We start from the raw sequence: 18,547 nt of genomic DNA, 5'->3' as shown, positions 1-18,547 counted from the left end.
GTACTGAACGTGAAGTAATTTTCTCCAGGTCAGCAATGAGTGAGTGGGGGAGCCAGGATTCCAGATCTAACCACAAAGTATCCTCCCTCTCTGGCCATATTCTTAGCACGGCCATGTGTGGGTTAATGATTAAAAAGAAAGAAAGAAGGGGATCCCTGGGTGGCTCAGTGGTTTAGCGCTGCCTTCAGCCCTGGGCGTGATCCTGGAGTCCTGGGATCAAGTCCCACATCAGGCTCCCTGCATGGAGCCTGCTTCTCCCTCTGCCTGTGTCTCTGCGCCGCCCCCCCCTTTCATGAATGAATAAATAAAATCTTAAAAAAAAAATAAGAAATACCCCATAGGCTCAGAGAGGGGAGGGCCCCTGTCCAGGGTCACCCAAGGTGCCTTGGCAGTTCCGTGGGCTGGAAGCTTCAATGTTTACAAGGCAATGAACATTTAGCTAGTGGGCATTGAACTTACTTTGTCAGGGAATCCAACTCGCTTGCCTCTGAGCCTGGGCTAAGTGCCCCTGGGTCCTTTGCAGGCTGGGTGACTTCTGGAGAGGTCTGATTACTCGGACCTCCTACTGGGAGGCAAGCTTGGTAGCTCTTTGCCTGCTGGCCTCAGTGGATGGGCCCGTTGCTCCATCCCTAGCCAGGACAGCTACTACTTTCTTGTCCAGGTCCCCAAATTCCAGAGAAGACCCCAATTGGGCAGATGTCCCTGGAGTTTTCTAGATCTCCTCCTGGCCCAGGAAAAGTCCCTTTCCCCCTTTCTCCCAGCACCTGTTGTGCTTTACAGCTCCTGGAAGATGCACTGGCTGAGAGGCCAGGCCTGCTTTCTGTAAACCACACATGTCCACCTACATTGTGGGGTTTGGGGGGTTTTGTTTTTGTTTTTTGTTTTTGTGATCCTTACAATTGTTCTTGGACAAAGAGGCAGAAATACCCTGTTGCTTTGCAGCTGAGGAAACAGAGGATCTGAGAGATCAAGCATCCTGGCTGAGATCACACAGCCAGTGAAGGGACAGAGCTGGGAGTCTGTCCGATGCACTGTCTCCAAAGCCCATGTCCTTAATCTCCTGGCTTTGTTTGTGGGGCTGTGTGTGTGTGTGTGTGTGTGTGTGTGTGTGTGTGTGTATGTGAGATGATCACACAGATGGCCAAGTAACTTGGACCCTTCTGGAGTACTGGAAAGGTCTTGCTTTGTCTCCTAGTGATTCTTGGTAACTGTGTTTAAGTAACACCTGCTTTTGAAAATGAAGCCTGGGTTTTTGAAAGCCACTGTGGATATTCACGGGTCTGGGAAGTCTGCGATCGATACTTTTTTGTGAAGGTTGGATTTTGTTCAGTGATTTGGCAGAGAGCAGACTGCTCGGGTGGTGGCCGGGGCTCCTACGGCACCCAGGCTGGCCTTGTGTGTTAGAACCCCAGCCTCAGGCTCGAGTTCTGGTTCTGCTGTTTACCAGCTGTGGTTAAGAACCGAGGTATTGGGCTGGGTTCCTGCCTCTGTGGCTTGTGTGTGAACTGGGGCGAGTTACTTAACCTCCCTGAAACTCGACTATGGTTGAACCTCTGTGGTCTTAACCACGAGAGAGCGGGAGAGGGCCATTAAACCCACCCCACAGATGAGGATGGAATAAGATGATGTGTGTTTGGGGAGCGGATGTGGTTAAGTGTCCAGTCAGTGGGGCTAATGGTTATCATGGTCATTGTGAACACGAACCCTCTAGAAGGTCCTGCAGACATTGATGGCTGTTTGTTCTCTACCCAACCCCCCATTTCCTCTCCCTGCCCTCTTGCAGGTGGAGCTGCATGTCCACCTCGATGGGGCCATCAAGCCTGAAACCATCTTATACTTCAGCCGGTAAGTCCACAGATAAGAGACCTCTTATCCTCCGGTTTGGGGACATTTGGGGGTCCACAGTTCAACCCAGAGGTCTCCAGAGAATTCCAGGGTGTTTGTTCCTTCCAGTATCCTCATGGAATGAAGCCAGCCCCCCGGCCAGAAGAAGGTGGTCTGTGGGGAAATAGTGGCCCCTCAGCTCTGAGCTGGAGAGCCACAGCCCACGTCCTCTGCTTTCTATGCTTCCGACTCGTGTCCTCCTGCTGCTGAGTGAGCCAGGAGGAGCTTACGCCCCTTATATGCAGGTGTCTGCATGCATACATGCTCACAGCACACACATGCACACGCACACACAAGAGGAGGCAGTCATCAGGGCTGCACCCATCGCTGTGTTTTGACTCCGCAGAGAGCCTAGGCAGAGGCGATGCTCCTACATGGGATACCAGGACTATTTGCTGCGCATCTCCTGGTGCTGGGCTGCTGGGCTGAGCCCTCTCCTTGACTCAGCAAATTTAATACCTCCCCAGAGAAGAGCATTGCGATGCCCATCCCGCTGAGGACAGCTGGGGGCTCAAAAAAAGTGAAGGCAGTTGCTTGAGGCCACATGACCATAAATAGCAGAGTCTAGAGCTGACCCAGGGCCATTGGGATCTCCAAGGCCTTCCCTGTGTTGCATGCCAATAGCCCACTGGGGGAGGTAGACAGGCAGCGCCTCCTCTGGGGGCCGGTCTTCATCTTCCACAGGACAGTGTGCCTTCTGCTTGGCTTGCATGCATGCGAGGGGGTTGTAGGGCCCCCCGGTGCCCCCCCAGTGAGGGACACCGACCCCTCCCTCCCCACCCCAGAGCTCATGGCGGCCCCTTGCTCAGGTGGCTTAAGAGGTCAGAGGGTCTAGATACTCAAATACGGCCCACTGTCTCCTGGCTGCCACCTTGGCTGTAGCTTGAGGGCAAAAACAGGGCCTCCCTCCAGAGCTGACCTAGGAGACGGGGCCCCTTCTGCCCCCACAGACTATGCTCCTCACGTGTTTGCTGGACACTCACTTGGAGCTGGAAGGACTCCACCTCTCACATCACCTGGAGCAGTTGAGCTCCAGACCCGAATGTGAGCACCCTGCTCCCTAAGCCAGAGTCCCCTGGGTTCTCCAAACACCGCGACTCTGCAGAACTGGTGAGGCTGGGCAGTCTGTCCTTAGTCCTCAGGAGCATCTCTCCCAACCCCGAGTCTGAGTTCTGACAAGAACACTGTCCTCCACTTTGTCCTGCTTCCGCAGACCTCACTCTCCCTGGGAGGTTGCTACTGATTTAATTCTCGAATCTCTCCTAAGTCATCTGTTAGCATTTACTGTGTGCCTCGTGCCACGAGGCGCTGCACTGGGGCTGCTGTACTGACCCCTCAAGACAACTTGCAAGGGGTACTATTGTCACCTCTGTATTATAGAGGAGGGGACTTAACTCTTGCTTTTTTTTTTTTTTTTTTTTTAAGATTTTATTTATTCGTTAGAGGCAGAGAGACAGAGAGGCAGAGGGAGAAGCAGGCTTCCTGCAGAGCCGGGAGCCCAATGCGGAACTCCATCCCAGGACCCTGAGATCAGGACCTGAGCCAAAAACAGATGGTTAGCTGCTTAGCCACCCAGGCGCCAGGAAGGGACTTATCTCCTAAGCATGGTTGTGAGCCCGAGTCCACACCCCTGCCCATTACTACTGCCAGCGAGAGGCTTAGCTGAAGCAGTTTGAAGAACACTTAGCTCAGGGCTAGGCACTGTCCATAAGGGCACTTAATAATGCTATTAATTATAAACTATGGCTCTGGCAAAGTGAGGTGAAGCTGCTTGGCTTATCTCTGCCTGTCCTTTGCCTGTGCTGAGTGCCAGCCGCGGTCTCAGAGTCCCAAATGAGGCTGTTGGGGCGGGTTATCCAGCACCATGATGGCATCTCATCTTGGGTACTCATTAAGGGGTCAGAGAGCACTTATTAGTGGAGGAAGAAGGCTGGAGTCCGGGAGAGGGTGGAGAGAGGAGGGAGGGGAATCACCCCTGTGGGGAGGCTGGTCCATTTTCTGTTTCCCACATGACCTTGGCACCTCCAGAGCTCTGGATGGGCCTCAGGGCAGGGGTATTATGAATGCCACGTGGAGTTTGAGCTCAAGGTCAGTGGGCAGAGGACCAGGGAGTTGGTCAGACTCAGCTATGGATGCCCTAACCATACTGGAGGACTTCCTGGTGGAGATGGGCTGAGAGAAGGAAGGAAGACCCTCTCCCTGTCGGCCAGATCCAGTGGCCCCTCTTCTGCCTCTGTGATTTTGGGCCTCTGTTGCCTGTGTTCTTACCTACTCACTTCTTCTGTCCGCTCCTAGGATTCAGTCCTCTCCGGGGCTTCTGCACCTCTCTCAGTCTCCTTCAGGAGCCTGTCAACTCTTTGGCCACAGAACATTCTAGATTTGGTGCTCATTCCCTTCACCACTCTGGCCTGAATCACCATCAACCTTCACCTGGACTATGGCAGTGGCTTCCTGATTGGCCTCCCCCCATCTCCTGTCCCCACAGTACTGTAGTCAAAACCTAGTCTGACTGGTCCCTCCCCTGCTCAAACTCTCCCCACGCTCCCAGCTTGCTCCGTGCCAAAGCCAAAGTCCATCCATGCCCCTTAAAGACATGCAAAGGCTGTGTTGCCTCTCTGCCCCCTTCTCCTTAGTCTGCACTGGAGGTTTCTCAATCCTGCCAGACCTAGTAAACAGAGAAGGTGAGTCAGTCTCTCAAGGTCAGACAGCCTTTAACAAATGCAGCTGGGGGGGTGGGGGGCGGGATCGCTGGGTGGCTCAGTGATTTAGCACCTGCCTTCAGCCCAGGGCGTGATCCTGGAGACCTGGGATCGAGTCCCACATCAGGCTCCCTGCATGGAGCCTGCTTCTCTCTCTGCCTGTGTCTCTGCCTCTCTCTCTCTCTCTGTCTATCATGAATAAATAAATAAATAAATAAATCTTAAAAAAAAAAAAAAAAGAAAGAAAGAAATGCAGCTGGGATTCGAAACTAGTCCAATACTCTGGTTTCTTTTTAGATCATACACATCTTGCACCTTTTCAAAACCAGTCCGTCAGGCTTTGGAGTTGGCGGCCTTACCCTGGGCACGTAAACCACCTCATTTCTTCTTCTCTGAATGCTCCAAAGAAAGCACTATCTGTGCTACTGACGAGGACGTGGAGGTCCTCAGGTGGGACGGCTCCTGGGCATCCATACACGCAGCAGGGAGATGGACCTCGAGCTCCTGAGCCTGGGCTCTCTGCGGCGGGCTCCCCGTAGGCACATCGCCCACCACGGCAAGAGGAGGACTGGCCAGGGCCTGGCTGACCGGGGGCGTAGGGAGCATCCAAGAAGCAAGCGCTGTCCCAGCTCTGCTGCCTCGTGCTGGGGTGGCAGGGGGCCCGAGGGAAAACTCCTTGCCTCAACTGTGGGTCCCAGACAAGAGCTTTACAGCTCTGTCTGAGCGGCTTCCGGAGGCCCAGGCCTGCGTGAGATCCAGAAGAGCATCTGCTTGTTTCGGGCCGGGACCCCTGCAGCAGCTCTTGGATCTGTTACCCACGCTCAGCCAGAAGCTCTTGAAGTAAATCTCTTCACCCGCTCCCCTGCTTGAAATCCTTCAGTGGCTTCCTGGTGCTTTGGGGGATAAATCCCCGCCTGTCCTCTGGCTCATCGCCTACCACTGACCCCCCGGGAACTCCGGCTGCCCTGCTCTCTCCTCCTCTCCTGGCTTCTGCCTGGAGCCTCCTCTGTTCCCTCCTCTCTCTTATTTCTGCTCTAAATATCCGCTCCTCGGCCCAGCCTACCCAGACCGCTCTGGGTGGCGAAAGATCTCTGGGCGGCTGTCGAGGAGAGAGGCTGGAGAAGGTGGGACCAGTGGGACAGACATTTGGGAAGTAGAATAAGTGGGACTTGGGGACTGGCTGGTGGTGGGTGAGGCCGTTGGAGCTGGGGGTTTCAGTGTGTGTGTGGCGGGGAGGCCCTTCCATGGGTTGGGGAGCTGGGGGGGATGGTGGGGCTAGATTTGGAAACATGGGGGCAGAGGGGAGAAGTGGCAGGAGGTGGGGGGGTCAGGGTCTGTCTTGGTCACTGCTCTGTCCGGTGGCCAGCACATCGTGGGTCCTCACGCGGTGGTGTGTAGTGGTAGAGGCCTCTGGATCTTGGGCTGAAAGCCACGAAAAGGGAGGAGTTCCTTGGGCAGGGGTGTAAAAGGGAGAGTCTGAAAGAATGGCCAGGAGGAAGAGCCCTGCCAGGCAGCGGTGGTGGAGGTCGCTGGCGGGGGACCACCAGGAGGATGGCACGCAGCAGGTGCAGCAGGCCCACCCCCTGTGGCCCCTGTGGGGATGACGCGGGCACCAGAGCCCTCGTCTGCTTCTACCGCTGGCTCCCCAAAAGCTCTCCAGAGCACAGCCCTTGCCGGAGAGGCTCTCGGGGGGGGGGGGGGGGCTCCTGAGGGCCGTGGGGTGGGCTGCCCAGCAACGGGACGCTCAGGGGGCACGGAGCGCGAGGACCGCCCTGGGGAGTCCTGCAGGCTGGGGGCCCTCCTAGGGACTTGGGCCACCAGAAGGGGAGGAGGGCCTGTGTGGGGGGCTTAGGGGACAGGCATTTATGGAGGGAAACATTTTAGTATTTGGGCCACTGAAGTCATTAAAGACTTAAACACACTAGTCAAACTTCCATCTCCCTGGCGACCCCTCCCTTCCATCTTCTGTTCTTGCTTTGTACAAAACCAGATGTTGGAACCTGATTTAATCACCCGATTTCCTTAATCATTTGCTATTTTTTTTAATCTTCTTTTGTTCTACTTGCTGGAGGACTGTATTGTCCATTCATTTTATTACATCCTGATGAAGGCACCGTATTCTAGGTTTTGATTTCTTCGTCTCGGGGACCCCCTTTCTGAAAGGGGTGTTCTATTTCAGGGACGTAACCTCTTCTCCGGTCCGTGAGGCGCCCTGTGGTAGGGGTTTCGGGTTTTCTTCTGTTCCCGGCGTGGTTTCCTCAGAGTTCTTTCTGGGAGAAGCCTTTCTTGCCTGTCTGGTGTTCCTCACCTGCCCCTATTACCTTCAAAGTGGGAAGCCCGAGGCCCTGGGTGACCTGCGAGTGGTGGCAGAGGAGGCAGGCCGGGTGTCGCCCCTGCTGCCCCGGCTGCGAGGAGGCTCCGGGCCAGGGGGGGCCACCGTACGGGGCTGGGGCAGCAGAAGCCCGAGGTGACAGCCGGGGAGCACCCTCCCAGGAGCCCGCGCCCACCCTCTCCCTCCCTGATGTGCTGGCCGGAGGGCGGAGGAGGGAAGTCTGGTGCCTGCCCCTGCCCTGGGCATCGTGGTGCTGCAGTAACTGCCCTGATAACCCCTGACCTGGCCGACCAGCTGGCCCTGCCCGCTGCTGGAAACTGTGGGCTTCCCTGGCAGCTTCCCTGTCCCCAGGAGCAGGGGTGTGCGTGTGTGCACGCGTGCGTACATTGCAGACTTTACCCACAGTTACCCCCCCCCCCCCCCCAACAGTCCCTGGCTGGTCACGGCCTTGGGAACAGGAGATGCTGGAAGGTTTCCAGTCTGGGGTCTCTATGCCCCAGGCCTCCGTCTTCCTGTCTGTTCAATGGGAGGAGTTGGATGAAGCGATGCCGAGTGTCCTGCTCTGGTCCCGGTGAGGAGTTAGTCGGATCCCGTCCTCAGCTGCCCTCACTGCTTTGTTCGCAGGAAGAGGGGGATTGCCCTCCCTGCTGAGACTGTAGAGGAGCTGCAGGACATCATCTGCATGGACAAGCCGCTCAGCCTCTCCAGCTTCCTGGCCAAGTTTAACTACTACATGCCCGCCATCGCGTGAGTCGACCCCCGACCCCCGACCCCTGGCCCCAGACCCTGTGCCGGCGACCTGTGCCTGCACCTCCCCCTGTGGGGTGGGAGAAGGTGCTCTGAGACCCCAGCTCTGCTGCTCATCCTCGTGTATACGTGTGCTGACTCTGCCCATACCTTTCAGGTCTTCATTTTCTCCTTCTGGAAAGTGGGTATAACATCTTGAAATTTCTTCAACTTCTACAGGAAAGCGACAGAGTGTGAGGTCAAGAGCCCACATCCTAGTGCCCAATTCTTTCAGGAAATAACTCACGTTGGGAAAACTTAGCTTCTCTGGGCCTCTGTTCCCTCATCTAGACAATGGGGCTTGTGATCCTATCTACCTCCTGGGGCTGGAGCTTGGCCTGGACACAGCTCTGTCCTCCACAAGCTCCCTCTTTATTGATAGCCGGGCCCAGGTGTTTTTATATTACCTTCTGTTCCTTCTTCTTTTTGTAACAGAATATCTTAGATCTAGAATACGTGTGCAGCTCACACAACTATACTTTGTAGTTGTCAACAGTCCTGTTATGGGACATGCTCCCCATTTGCAGAGAGGATATGCAGGCTCAGGGGATTGTAGGAGCGTGCCCAGGACCACACAGTTGCAAGGGGTGAAGCCCACATCCCGCCCTGAGGCCACCTTGGGCTTCCTGGCGCTGTCCCTCCCAGGCAATGTTCCCCAGGCCAGGTGGGGCAGGCCTCTGCAGTCTGTGCTGCCAGAGCTTGGGAGGAGAAGAGACAAATGGGCTGGAGGCAGTTAGGGAAAGCTGCCTGGAGGAGGAAGCGTGGCCCAGACTTTGGGATTGAGAACGTATAATGTCGTCCAGAGGGCTAGACCTAAGAAAAGTTTGGAGCACGTGCCAAGTATGGGTTGTTGGGAGACCAGTAAAGGAGGTCTGTGAGGCGGATGGAGGCCCTTGAGTAGATAAATAGATGGGCAGGTGCGAGGAATTCTGAGGAAGGAAGATGTGTGCCAAGGCTGCTTGCTGGAAGCTTGTGGACTCAGCCTGGAAAACACCGACTGGCCGCATCCCGGTCCTGGTCAGCAGATGCACCGAGGCATGTGCCTTCTGGAGGCACCTGTCATATCTCCCCTGGCACCCCCACACCAGAACATTCGGATGGGTGGAGCTCCTGAGCAGGCCCAGGCACCTCTCCCACATCACCCCCAAGGCAGCTCCTGTCCTCAGCCACAAAACAGAATATGCCTAGCTCCCTGAAGGCCCAAGATGACCAGGCTGTTTGGCATCATCTCCTTCCAAGTTGCTTGGCCTTTGGGGATGGGGCCCACAAAACTAATGTCCCCACCACTTGTCACCATCCACAGGTGTTAGATGAGAACCTTCATCTTCTGTCCTTACACTTCTCACTTCTCTCCCAGCACGCGGGCCTCCTGTGGCAACTGGGGCAACAAGCACGTTCCCAACCTCAGGTCCTCTGTGCATGCTGTTCCCTCTGCCTGGAATGTTGTTCCCCATAGATGCCCTGTGGTTAGCTTCCTCGCCTCCTCCTTAGGGCTGCTCAAGTTTTTTCAGTGAGGCCCTCCCTGGCTGTACTGCTGAAAATCGTAGTCCCCTCCCGTTTTATGTGTATCCTTAGACCATTTCACCAACTACCTACTATAGATGGTATGTTTTACTCACTTACCTGGCTCTCCTACTAAACTGTAGGCTCCGTGAGGACAGGGATTTTGTCTGCCTTGTTTGCTGTATCCCCAGTGCTGGTCATAGCATGGAATGAATGTGTTCCAACAGCCGTGGGGGAGATAGGGCACCCTCCTCCTGGGTGGCCAGCTCCCCTGCAGCAGGTCCGAGGTCCTAGATCCAGGCCCTGCCCCTGCCCACTGGGAAAGGTAGTGGCTGCCCATCCTCATCCTCAAAAGCATGGTATTTTCTCCCCACTCCTTCCCCTCCAGTAGCTTTTGTTTTCTTTCTTTTTAAAAACATGGTACTTGCAATGACCCTTTTCCCAGGGTGGCCAATTTCTGGTGCATTCTGGTGACCATTCTGTGTTCACTCTTCATGGTGGAAACTTCCAGCTAGGTATAGTTCACTGTCACTTGATCACCACTTAGAACAGCCCTGGCAGGTGAATGTGTGCCTTGCTTCTAGAGCCAGCACTCGACAACTAAAATACTTCCAAGTATCTCTCTGTTTTATTCCAAGCCCTGGCCTAGGTGAGTTTTATGAAGTTTAACATATTTGTCCTCACAGTCACCTATGACGGTAAATGTCAGGGTGACTAACCAGAGTCATGCAACAGGTAAGTGTGGGAATCAGGATTCACAAGTCGCTGTTTCTCCACCACCCGGTACTCTCTGGATTTGTCCATCTGTGTCCTTTCCTCTCTCTCTCTCTTTTAGTTTTATTGTAGAATTGGTGGGAACACTTGAGATCTCCCCTCCTAGCAAATCTCAAGTATATGTTACAGTATTGTTAACTGTGGTCACTGTGCTGAACATTAGATCTCCAGAACTTACCTCGTCTTACTGAGAACTGACACTTTGTGCCTTTTGACCAACATCTCCCATTCCCCCCTTCCCTGTTCAACATGCTCCTGACAACTACTGTTCTACTCTCTGCTTTTATGAGTTGGGCTGTTTTAGATTCCACATGCAAGTGAGATCATGTATTTGTTTTTCTGTGTCTGGCTTATTTCACTTAGCGTAGTGTCATCCAGGTTCATCTATGTTGCACATGCCTGAATTGCCTTTAGGTGGAACGATATTTACTGTGTGTGTGTGTGTGTGTGTAGCACATTTTCTTTATCCATTCATCTGTCGATGGACCTTTAGGTTGTAACCATGTCTTGGCAATTGTAAATAATGCCTCATTGAACATCATGGCGCAGGTATCTCTTTGAGATGCTGACTTCGTTTCCTTTGGATAAAGGTCTGGAAATAGGATGGCTGGACCCTCAGGTAACTTTTTAAAAGTTTTCTTGAGCCACCACCACTGTCATCTAGAGTGGCTGCACACATTTGCATTCCCGCCAACAGCGCACGAGGGGCCCCCTTTCTCTGCATCCTCGCCCACACTTGTTGATAGCAGCTACCCTGACAGGTGTGAGGTGATCTGTCCCTGTGGTTCCGATTTTGCATTTCCCTGATGAGTAGTGATGTTGAGCATCTTTACATAAAACTGTTAGCCGTTTGCATGCCTTTTGAGAAATGCTGATTCCGGTCCTTTGCCCATTTGAAAAATTAGATTATTTGGTATTTTTGCTATTGAGCGGGAGAAGTTCCTCGTAGCTTTGATGTTAGCCCCTCATCAGGTAGGATTTGCAGATATTTTCTCCCCACTCAGTAGGTTGCCTTTTCACCCTATTGAAGGTCCCCCTTGTCATGTTTTTGTGTTTGATGCAATCCCACTTATCTTTTTGTGTGTGTGTTGCCTGTGTGTGTTCTTTGATTTCTCTCCCCTGCTGACCTACACCCATCACTCAACAAACATCTGAGTGGCCGCTGCATCCTAGGCTCTGTCCTGGGCTGAGGGGCCCTAGCCATGACCAGACCATGACAGGACCCTTGTCTCACAGAAACTACATTCTAGTAGGGGGGATACAAAATAACTGACAAGCCATGCGGTAAGAACGTCAAGTAGGGATAAGCTCCCTGGCAGTGAAGCCTCAGGGAACAGGTAGGCCATGGCAGAAGAGTCCTTTCAAGGCAAGGTGGTCCGAAGGGCTCTCTGAGGAGGCCAGGTGGAGCTGGACCTAAATGGAGAGAAGGAGCCTAGGATGACCCAGAGGGGAAGAGCCATGCAGGCTGGAGCTGCAAACACAAAGGCCCTGACATGGGAAGGAGCTTGGATTGTTCCTTGGACAGAAAGAAGGCTCTGGTGGCCTCATGGAATGAGTCAGAAGGAAGGTTAGGGGAGAGTGACAGGGGCCACGGAACTGAGATGTCATTCTGTGAGGTAGGAAGCCACTAGGGTTCAGAGCACAGGAGCACTGTGGTTTGATTCACATTTTAAAAAGACTGCTGTACTGCTGTGTGGAAAACAGAGTTGTAAGGGCAAGCATGGCACCCGGGAGGTCCGTGTAGGCGGCGGTTAGAGTGGAGGGGGCAAGAATTGGCATGTAGTTTGGAGGTAGAGCTGACAGGACCTGCCATGTTTCTAGGATCTTCTCCAGCAGATACCTGGAACTTGGGGCTGGGGGGCCAGAAGTGGGTTTGATCTGCCAAGGGTTGGGGCAGCCTTGTTGCTCCCGGAGCTCCCAAGGGACTCGGGGAGGCTTGTCCCCAACCCATCTTCCCTTCCCAGGGGCTCCCGGGAGGCCATCAAAAGGATCGCCTACGAGTTCGTCGAGACGAAGGCCAAGGAGGGCGTGGTGTACGTGGAGGTGCGCTACAGCCCGCACCTGCTGGCCAACTGTAAAGTGGAGCCGATCCCCTGGAACCAGCCTGAGTGAGTGCTGCCTGGAGGGGGCCGTTCCAGGGCTGTGGTGGGGTGGCCTGACCCGAGACCCCATGGGCGGACTTTTGGGAGCCTCTGACCAAATCTTGCTCCCTGGTCCTGACTGTGGCCTCAGACAGATGGGTTTAATTCTGTCATAAGAGACCTGGTTCTCAGCCTTCAGCTGGGCTTTTTTTTTTTTTTTTTTTTTTAGTTTTTTTTACCTTTGGAAAACGTGTGTGGCAATGTCTTACCTGCCCTCCTTGTCCTGGACACGAGCCCACAGTCTAGGGGTCCCCTTGTCCGGGGACTTCTATGTGTCCCGTTCTAACCCTGTAGCTGAGGGGAGGGCAGCCCATTCCCGCCCTCTGCCTGGACCGCAGAGATCTCGCAGTGGTATCACTCGGCCCCTGCCCCCTGCCCCCTGCCCCCTGCCCCCTGCCGCTAGGACTCTGATAGCGGTGGATGAGCCGGAAGCAGGCCAGGCGGGCTTAGCAGTGCCCTCCATCCGAGGGCCAGGGCTGTGTCTGGACTCCCCAGCTGGAAGGGGGCGTGCTGGGACCTGGGACCATGTCTTTTCTCAGAGGCAGTGGGTTGGTAGGGGGTGGAGCTGCTTCTGGAAGCATCTTCTTTCTCTTCCCCTCCCCAAAGCCCATGTCCCAGGCCCAGGGCTGTCCTTCAGCCCTTCCTTTATCCCTGGCCCATCCCTACTCCTCTCCCTACACAGAGGGGACCTCACCCCGGATGAGGTGGTGGCCCTGGTGAGCCAGAGCCTGCAGGAGGGAGAACGGGACTTCAAGGTGAAAGTGAGGTCCATCCTGTGCTGCCTGCGCCACCAGCCCAGTGAGTACACCCTCAGCCCTGCCCCAGGCTGCCCTCTGACACTGGCCCCCGCCTCCTGGTCTGGCACCGGAGCCACATCTGGTCTCCCCATGCCCCCAACCCCATGGTCTTTGTGGAGCCCACCAGCAGGCTTGGGGCTTCCGGAAGTCTTTGGATCTTCCCCTGGGCAAGCTCAGAACTCCTGGCGACAGAGAGACCCTTCTACCCGAGGAGACCAGGCCTGCAGCCCTGTGACCTGCATGCAGGAAGCATAAAAACAAAGGAAACTGAACAGTAGAAAACCCCCCATCTAAGCCACGTTCTGATGAGCCCGTCTTCCCTTGAGACCCTGTGGGCCAGGCCTCCTCCTGTCTCGGCCACGGGCCTGTAAATAGCCTGATATCCGGGGCTTCTAAGGAGCCTCGCCTGTGGCTGACACTGATCAGATGTCGAGAGCCCCAGCTTCCAAGGTGTGACTGGACAAGGCCCCTCACCTCTTCAGACCCCAGATACACGTCGCAGGCAGTGATGGTACTCATTCCCTGCTCTAGGGAGCAGTGCGAGCCACAGGGTTCACGCCACCTAGGGGCCTACCTGGGTGACTTGGTGTCTCTCCTCGGATCCTGGCCGCAGCCTGTGTGAGGCGGGTTCTGCCATTGCTGGGTGGGGGAGCTGAGGCTGAGGGAGGTGCGGCCTCTGGTTCCAAAGCCTATGACTGTCCGTTCTTAAACACTTCGTGATGACTTGATTGGTTAAGAGGACAGAGTACATTAGCAATACGTTCAGTAACTGTAGCGTGAGTTCTATTGGGGGCTTAAATGTGAAACGGCAGGGGGCCTCTGTCTCCTCCCTGCCAAGTGGGGTTATGCCCCGCTTGAGGGCTGCTGTGGGATCAAGTGAGGAAACTCTGAGGCCCTGGTGGAACAGTTTGCTGAAGGCCATGTGCTTAGGCCATGGCCATTAGGATGTGAAGACATCCGGCCTTGCACTGGCCTCAGGGTCAGGGGACTGTGAGCAGGGGAGGTTGGGGGGCTTCTCTCCTTGGAGCTGCCAACAGAAGCTGGTGGATGTCTTGCCCACAGACTGGTCCCTGGAGGTGGTGGAGCTGTGTCAGAAGTACCAGCAGACTGTGGTGGCCATCGACCTGGCAGGAGACGAGACCATTAAAGGGAGCAGTCTCTTCCCGGGACACGTGAAGGCCTATGAGGTAGGTCCGGTGTGGAGGAGGCAGGAGGGGCTGCCCCTGCGTGAGCCACAGGAGCACCTTTCCACCCTGGAGGGAGAGCCCCAGGGAGAGGGAAGCCGCCTCCATTTTCAAGTGCACCTTAGTTGGGTCCTGGCGGTGCTGAAAATTGGAGATTTGGTATACACAGGAGATCCCACTTGGTGTTGGGAGTTCTGAGCCGGTTTCTGCCTGTAACTTGCTGTGTGACCTTGGGGAGACTATCCCTTCTCTGGGCTTCTCTTTCATCTATTGGGATGATGGAATCGGAAAAGACATCTCAAAGCTTCACAATGTGCTTCCTGTGGCCAAAGCACAGGCTTTAGAATGGGGCTCTGGAGTCTCAGAGCTTGACTCCCCTCCTCCCAGCTGTTTGTCTTCTTACTTTCCTGGGCCTGTTTCTCCTCTTGTGAAATGGGTATTAGAATATTTGTGGATATTAGGTAACACATACAAGCCCTTTCATATGATGACTGACCCATAAAACTAATAAATGGTAGCTACCACTTGAATTAGGATGACACAAACAAAAACCTCAACTTCCCCATCTTGAAGCAGGCCAGCTGACTGGGCATGGTTCAAGCCTGCCAAAGTTTAGACCCAAAGTGTGGTAAAGGCCGGGCCTGTTGGGGGGGCCCCCCAGGCCGCCTGTGACCAGCTCTTGCCCTTCCAGGAGGCTGTGAGGAGAGGCATCCACCGCACTGTGCACGCAGGGGAGGTGGGCTCAGCGGAGGTGGTCAAAGAGGTGAGGTCGCTGGGCTGGCGTGGGGCCCCCTCCCCACTTCGTCCCCACCTCGTACTGGACTCTACTCCACTTCTCTGCAGGCTGTGGACACGCTCAAGACGGAGAGGCTGGGCCATGGCTACCACACACTGGAGGACGAGGCCCTTTATGCCAGGCTGCGGCAGGAAAACATGCACTTCGAGGTGAGTGGCCAGGGAGCAGGAGGAAGAGGGTGGAGAGCCCAGAGGGCCCCGGGAGCTGAAGAAGCAGGGCCAGCATGGTAGGAATGGGCAGGGGGCATTAGAACAGCCAGGTGGTGGAGGTGCCAGGAGGGGGTTCACAGGACTCAGCAGCTGGGAGGCCAGTGTGGCTGCAGCAAGAACGGTGTCAGAGTAGGTGGCTCCGGCCTGGGGCACAGAGGGGCAGGGGTCCCCGTGCCAGCCACCCACCTGCTCTTCCAGATCTGCCCCTGGTCCAGCTACCTCACAGGCGCCTGGAAGTCGGACACGGAGCACGCGGTGGTTCGGTGAGGCCTGGTCCCTGGGGCCTGTTCAGTTCTGTACCAGCAAAGCCAAGGGCGGGAGGGAAGTACAGGGACTGGCACTGGCCTGGGCGGGGCCTCTTGCTAGGAAATCTCTTCAAGTCCTTGGGAAGCAGGTGCTGCTGTCCTCCACTTACAAACAAGGAGGCCAAAGCTTGATATGCTGTGACGTGAGGTAGCCCAGCTCCTAAATGGCAGGACTGGGGGCCCTCTCGTGCACTCTTTGGTCAGAAGGGGGGCTTCCATGCTTCTAGATTCCGTCTCCTGGGCATCTGGAAGAGGAGTCTCTCTAGTTCATGTGGTCCCTTCTCCTGGCACCTCTGGGTGTTCCACTCTGCTCCTGATCCACCATCAAACTAGAGGCCTTGGTCCTCCTTCCAGCTGTTTTGTGACTGAGCCCGGGGAGTGGCCTCAGCCTCAGGAGGGCAAAGCCACCCTTCCCTGGCACAGGATAAGGAACAAGGGCTCTGATGTTGTAATTACGGGGTTCCTGAGGTCGGCTTCGGGAGGGGGAGTGTGTAGTACCTGCAGAGCCCGGCATGTGGGGATACAGCCTGTGGCTGGAGAAAGATTCACAAATCAGCTACACAGATATGGTGGTTGGAGAAGTGACAGCCTCAGGAGATGGTGGATGGAGCGAGAGGGCCTAGGAGAGAACCCAGAACAGTGACACTGAAGGGGACGGACAGAAGATACTAGCCTGAGAAATCCAGAGAAAGGGTTTTAAGAATAGCCGACAGTATAAAATCCTGGGACACAAGTCGAGTAAGAGCCACTGCGCTTCGACAGAGGGTGGTGATCTGGGCTTGTACCAGGAGCCCTTTCCATGGGGTGGTGGTTGAAGAGTCCATCCCAGTGGGATTGAGGGTAAAAGGGGAATAGACGACTCTCCCAGGATGTCGGCTGTGAAGGTGAAGGCTAGAGAGGGAGGTAACTGAGGGGGGCTGCTTGTTTGGCCTCCCCAGGCCCCCATTCCACCTGTTCCTCTTCTGCCTTTGCCTGGCTCTGGCCCACTCGGATGGGTTCGAGTCTGAAGATACTAGTTACATGGCATCGTGCAAGTCACCCGAGTTCTGTGAATTTTCTTCCCCTGTACAGCAAGCGGTGGGGGGGGGGGGGTGCTGCTGCAAGGCTCAAGGCTGCGGTGACTATTCACTGGAGTAAGTGAACACAGGTGGCTCTTCCCTCACCCACATATCCAGGCTCAAAAATGACCAGGCTAACTACTCACTCAACACGGATGACCCACTCATCTTCAAGTCCACCCTGGAAACGGATTACCAGATGACCAAACAGGGCATGGACTTTACCGAGGAGGAGTTTAAGAGACTGGTGAGTGGCCGTGAGTCCTGGGGGCCTTGACCCGGCCCTGTGTGTAAGGCCTGCAGGCCTTGGCCAGGGCCTGCAACCTCTGGAGATCAGGGGGGAGTTTGCCTCACTGGGCCAAGCCAAGCCAGACCTAGAGTCAGGTGGCTTCTATGGACAAGCTCTCAGACTGGCATGCCGAGCTAGGACCAGGTTTTTCTGGCTTTGCTTGCATGGAGTGCCCGCAAAGATTCCTTTAAAAGCTGCAACTCTTTCTCCGGAAAGGTGTGCTCAGCTATAAAATTCTACACACACTTCTCAGGCCATTCATAGATGCCAGGCTGAACCCTTGATTTTAGGAGTTTTGATACCCCAAATCTGTCCCTGCAGGAATCTCTGGCCCCACATATCCCACCCAGTCTCCCAATTTCTCCAACTTCTTCTCCCATCACGGTGTCATGTCTTAAAGTATGTCATCACTTTAAGAACACTGAACCTCATGGTCTCTGCTCTGGCACTTGCTGCTATGTGACACCGGACACGTCCTTCCCCACACTAAGCTTAATCAATTGCTCATGCTCACTGAAGAGGATGGCTCATCACTCGATTGCCAAGGGCTTTCCTCCATGCTCTCTGGTTTCATATTATCTGCCATTCTGGCCCTTCTAGAACATCAATGCGGCAAAGTCTAGTTTCCTCCCAGAAGATGAAAAGAAGCAGCTTCTTGATCTGCTCTATAAAGCCTATGGGATGCCATCTTTGGATGCTGCAGGTATGTTCCTGGCTGAGCTTCTGGGCTGTTGATTTGCCTGGGCTGCAGCCTGGCTTTCTGTGGAATTTCCTACAAGAAGCCCTCCCTTTCTCTCAGACAGCACTAAGGATGTGTGAGGCCTCCCTTGCTGTGTGGCTCTAGCTGATGGTGCCTCACTAGATCCCCTTACCTTCTAATGCCATCTTTAGGCTGGTCTCGGGGGAGACTTTCCAAAGCTCAGTCTCAAAGGTCTTGGCAACCTGGGTCATCTCCATGTCTGTCTAAAGCCAAGGGTGGGGGAGCTGGGCCCAGGTGCTCAGTTCCTCTCCTGCCTTCCTGTGTGATGCTGGCAAAACATTCCCTTGCTCTAACCCTTAGTCTTCCCATCTGCAGAAAGGGGTTCCTCTCTTGCTCTGATGTTCTGGGAATCTTCTACATCCTGGGTATTGGCAGGTGCTAACCTTTGTGTCTCTGACCTGTCAAGCAGGGCAGCATCCCTGAAGACATCATGGCCACCTCTCCAAGCCCTCCCCGTGTGGATGGAGCCTCCTCAATTCTCTGGGGTTGAACGACACTTACCTTTACTCTTTCAAGGAAGACGATGATGCCCATAGTCAACTTCTGCTGCTCTTGAAGCCATGTGCCTGTTTCTATACACAGGAATACCTCGGCACACCACATCTCTCCTGACTACGGGCCAGAGTCTGGTTGAATCTGAAACCTCCCTCCTATAGTGACGCATGCTGAAAATCTGGTGCTCAATAAAGAAGCCAATGGCTGGTATTGTGCCGCAACTGTGGTTTTGGGCAGAGTGAGAACAGAAGGAGTCTCTGGGCTCCCAGACTTGGGCAGCCTGCTCAGTGGCGGGTCCTGAGATCTGGTGTGGGGGCTGTGACGGGGAGGCTAGAGCTTCTAAGGCCGGGGGCAAAGACGGGACCATAGTCTGCCCTCCCTCCAGAAGAAACAAAGCTTCTCTTGAAAAGTGAATCTGCTTAAATGCTCCCTCTTAGCCCCCTCCCACTGTAGGTTTTAAGGGCTGGGCCTGTCCATGTGGGCAAATTGAGTTGTGGACTGGGGTGAGTGAGAGGGACAGCTGGAAGAAGACTCA

The 18,547-nt window shown here is 54.9% G+C and overlaps 1 protein-coding gene across 4 annotated transcripts in view; it reads left to right on the top strand.

Moving 5' to 3' along the window:
* Positions 1-18,233, top strand: part of ADA (adenosine deaminase) — a 31,136-nt gene extending 12,903 nt beyond the window's left edge. For 3 of the 4 annotated variants that reach the window (XM_038572403.1, XM_038572405.1, XM_038572406.1), the window contains exons 2-12: positions 1,784-1,845; positions 7,540-7,662; positions 11,943-12,086; positions 12,802-12,917; positions 13,979-14,103; positions 14,792-14,863; positions 14,944-15,045; positions 15,304-15,368; positions 16,586-16,715; positions 17,358-17,460; positions 17,924-18,233. In XM_038572403.1, the coding sequence (XP_038428331.1) occupies positions 1,784-1,845; positions 7,540-7,662; positions 11,943-12,086; positions 12,802-12,917; positions 13,979-14,103; positions 14,792-14,863; positions 14,944-15,045; positions 15,304-15,368; positions 16,586-16,715; positions 17,358-17,460; positions 17,924-17,940 (1,059 nt within the window). In that variant the 3' untranslated portion in view covers positions 17,941-18,233. The remainder of the gene's footprint in view (positions 1-1,783; positions 1,846-7,539; positions 7,663-11,942; positions 12,087-12,801; positions 12,918-13,978; positions 14,104-14,791; positions 14,864-14,943; positions 15,046-15,303; positions 15,369-16,585; positions 16,716-17,357; positions 17,461-17,923) is intronic. The other variant, XM_038572404.1, reaches the window with a different exon arrangement.
* Positions 18,234-18,547: the final 314 nt, after the last annotated feature.

This window comes from Canis lupus, chromosome 24 (assembly GCF_011100685.1).
Source record: "Canis lupus familiaris isolate Mischka breed German Shepherd chromosome 24, alternate assembly UU_Cfam_GSD_1.0, whole genome shotgun sequence".
Classification (NCBI taxonomy): domain Eukaryota; kingdom Metazoa; phylum Chordata; class Mammalia; order Carnivora; family Canidae; genus Canis; species Canis lupus.
This window is presented reverse-complemented; position numbering and strand designations above follow the sequence as displayed.